We start from the raw sequence: 3,782 nt of genomic DNA, 5'->3' as shown, positions 1-3,782 counted from the left end.
TGGGCAACACAGGTGCCCAGAGCTTTTGAGCGGGAGTTCTGAGAAGACAGCCTGAAGACAGCTTGCAGGATTTTTACATAGGATGTGGCTATCAGTCCTATGTCCAATGTCATGACTGAAAGGGCCACAAACATCCCATACACTCTGTTAACATGGGTGTTGGCACTGGCTAGCTTTACTACAGCCATGTGTTCACAGTAGGTATGATCAATGACATATTTCAGACAGTAAGGCAGCCTCTTAATGAGAAGAGGACATGGTAAAACCATCACCGTAGCTCGGGCCAAACCAACAAGACCAATTTTAATCACCATTGATGTTGTCAGAATAGTTGTATACTGCAGCGGGATGCAAATGGCTACATAGCGATCAAAAGCCATGGCAACCAAGATGCTTGACTCAATAATGCAAAGCGTGTGGATAAAATACATTTGCATTAGGCAGACATCAAAATCAATCCAGTGTGCATCAAACCAGAAGATTGCAAGCATCTTGAGAGCTGGGGAAATGACAAGGCCCATGTCATTCATGGCCAGCATGCAAAGGAAGAAATACATGGGCTGGTGGAGGCTTGGTTCTAGCGTAACAGTAGTAATGATCATAGTGTTCCCCAATAAGGTCAGGGCCAAGAGCAGGCAGACAGGAATGCCAATCCAGCTGTGAAACTCTTGCAATCCAGGAATACCAACCAGGAAGAAAGAGGAAATGGGGTGATGTGTGGCATTTTCTGCCATGTTTAAGAAATACGTATTATGATGTAGCCATAATAGTCACCTATGGATGTAAGACAACATTACAATACTATAAACAAATGAGAGACTCCACCAAGAGACTGATTACAGACTAGACACAAGGTGGACACAAGATCCCCCAAATAAATCAGTTCTTTTTTCTACTTAATTTTAAAAAGTTTTCCTTATTCATTATTCTTATTTTAGTCTTTTATTATTCTTTGTTTTCTCTTTTCCTTTTGGTGCCTTTCCTTTTTTTGCTTTACTTAATTGCTCTTGTTCATCCCCAGATACATACCTGTCTTTGATTATTAGGCCTTATACTTCATTGTGTGTATACTTAATTCAGACATCATTTACTTGATTTGCAATTTCACAACATTAGTTCCTTTAATTGTAGTATTATTTCTTTATACTTATATAATTTTAATATATATTTTTTATTGTAAAGGTACTGTACAAAGGTGTTACAGTTATGTGAGTAGGGTAATGAGTACATTTCCTATGGAGCACTGTTACCTCCTCCTTTGTTTTCCCCTACCATCCCTTCTCTCCCCACCTCCTCAACTTTCTCCACCCCCCCAAAGCTGTAAAGTTCATTTTCAACATAGTGTCTTGTACATCTCATTGTTAACAGTGGGTCAACCTGTATCCTTATTTCAGTATTTTGGTATTTCCCTTCCCCTCCCCAAATTAGAAAAATGCATATACAAGATGCAGGGCACCAGAATCAAATACAGTGAAAACAGGGATTATACCATGGGGGAAGAACATACAAAAGAAACAAAAAAATTACACAGTATATTATATACTTATATATTTTTTTAATTTTTTATTTCTTTTACTATTTTCCTTTCTCTAACTTATTTCTCCTTTCTTTCTCTCCTTTTCCTCTCACTTAATTTAGGTCTTAATTATCTTCCCTTTCTCCCTTTCCCTCCCTACATTCTTCTAATCTTATTTTCTCCTCAAAATTCTTCCTATACCTATTAATTTCTGGTTCTCCCAACTCCTTCTTTGGTTTTCTTAGTTCATGGATTTCTAGTGGTTTGTTGTTGAACTAGATTGTATCAGTACTACTTTTGACTACATCAAAAGTCTGTGCAACTACAGAGCTCTGTTGTTGATGTTTGACTTAAAATAGTGTTCTGGCACAGAACTGGGTTTGCTTTCATACCCAAATGGGCAGAACAAGCAAGAAAAACACAAGAAAAATGGAAAGTCTAAGAACCTCAACTTCCTTCATGATGATCAGGCAACAGTACACGTAATGCATAATCCAGAGGAGAGTTCACAAAATGCACTACAAACACTACTGGTAAACATGAATGAAAGGATTGAAAGCCCACAAAAGCGTCTGTGTGAGTGTGACAGGGCAATGCATGAGCATGATGAGGCTAACCAAAGATTAATAGAGGAATTGCATGAACATGATGAGAATAACCTAAGATTAATAGAGGGATTCATTGAATCCACAAAAAGAAAAGTTCAGGAATCTATGGAGGTCACAAATGGAAAGTTGAATGAGTTCCAACAGAAGGAAAGGGAATCCAATGAAAATATAACAACCCAACTAAGGGATTTGAGAGTGAACATTGAAAGCCAAATCAAGGAGGTAATGAAGTCCATACCAGACCTAAAACAAAAGATCTGACAAAGGAATTAAGCCAACAGATCTGACCAATTGGAAGGAAAGGAAATGAAAAACAAAGTAGAGAGTCTTGACATTAGGTTAGACAATGCAGAAGATCGAATCTCTGGGATTGAAGTTAGCCTAGACATGATAGAGAGAGAACAGACAAGTATTCAAGAGAAATCCAAGAAATATGATAAATCCATCCAACAGAGAGAAGACACCATCAGAAGGCCTAATTTAAGGCTAATGGGCATAGAGGAGGGCCTAGAGATGGAGCTAAAGGTCTAGGAAACTTATTTAACAGAATTCTAGCAGGGAACTTTCAAACATACAAAAAGATATGTCCATTCAGATACAAGAAGCCTTTAGAACCCCAAATAGACCAGACCAGAACATGACATCCCACCATTAGATTATAATCCACACAGGATCAATAGAGACCAAGAAAAGGATACTTAAAATTGTCAGGAAGTAAAAATCAATCATCTATGAAGAAAAATCAATCAGAATAATGAAGGAAAACCAATCAGAATAACTACAGATTTCTCAGCAGAGACCATGAAAGCAAGAAGAGCCTGGAATGATGTATGCCATGCACAAAAGACAAACAACTATCAACCAAGAATACTGTACCCAGCTAAACTCTCCATAACACAGGGCATATAAAAACCTTCCACAGCTGGAGGTGAGGGGGAAGATGGCAGAGGAAAAACTGGAGGCTAAACAAGCTCTTGCATAGAAAGCAGTTTTAGTGTTCCAGTGAACAGTCCTAAGCCAGAGAATCACACCAAGTGTGCCATCACAGTACAGAGTTAGGCCAGAGAGGGAAAATCAGGCAAGGAGACAAATCTGAGCACTTGTCAGCAGCCGCAGCTGTGGCTGCAGAGGCAGCGGCCGTAGCTGCCATACCTGCAACACTTTGGCAAAGTAGCAGGGTATAAAATTAAACCTCAAAAATAAATGGCTTTTCTGTATGCCAACAATGAGAAAAGTGGGGCTGAAATTAGGAAAGCAACTCCATTCTTAATAGCCCCACAAAAAATAAAATATCTAGGAATTATGTTAACCAAAGAAGTGAAAGACCTCTTTGATGAAAACTTTAAAAACTTGAAAAAGGAAATCAAAACAGAACTTAGAAAGTGGCAAAAACTCCCATGCTCCTGGATTGGAAAGATCAACATTGTGAAAATGGCAATACTTCCCAAGGCTATCTACAAATTCAATGTGATACCTATCAAAATTCCAACCAATCCAAAAATTCATATGGAACAATAAAAGACCCTGAAGAGCAAAAAAACGATCCTCAACAGAAAGAATAGTGCTGGAGGAATATCAATACCAAATTTCAAACTCTACTATAAAGCCATAGTAATCAAAACAGCTTGGTACTGGCACAAGAAGAGATCTCAGGACCA

General features: G+C 38.4%; 1 protein-coding gene across 1 annotated transcript in view; it reads right to left on the bottom strand.

Moving 5' to 3' along the window:
* LOC105983888 (putative olfactory receptor 52P1) overlaps window positions 1-734 on the bottom strand; it is a 20,032-nt gene extending 19,298 nt beyond the window's left edge. Inside the window, exon 1 of the mRNA XM_013013923.1 lies at window positions 9-734. Within this exon, the coding sequence (XP_012869377.1) occupies window positions 9-734 (726 nt within the window). The remainder of the gene's footprint in view (window positions 1-8) is intronic.
* Window positions 735-3,782: the final 3,048 nt, after the last annotated feature.

Source organism: Dipodomys ordii, unplaced genomic scaffold (assembly GCF_000151885.1).
Source record: "Dipodomys ordii isolate 6190 unplaced genomic scaffold, Dord_2.0 Scaffold22, whole genome shotgun sequence".
NCBI classification, from domain to species: domain Eukaryota; kingdom Metazoa; phylum Chordata; class Mammalia; order Rodentia; family Heteromyidae; genus Dipodomys; species Dipodomys ordii.
Note: the sequence above shows the minus strand (reverse complement) of the source record. Positions and strands in the feature narration are given on the sequence as shown.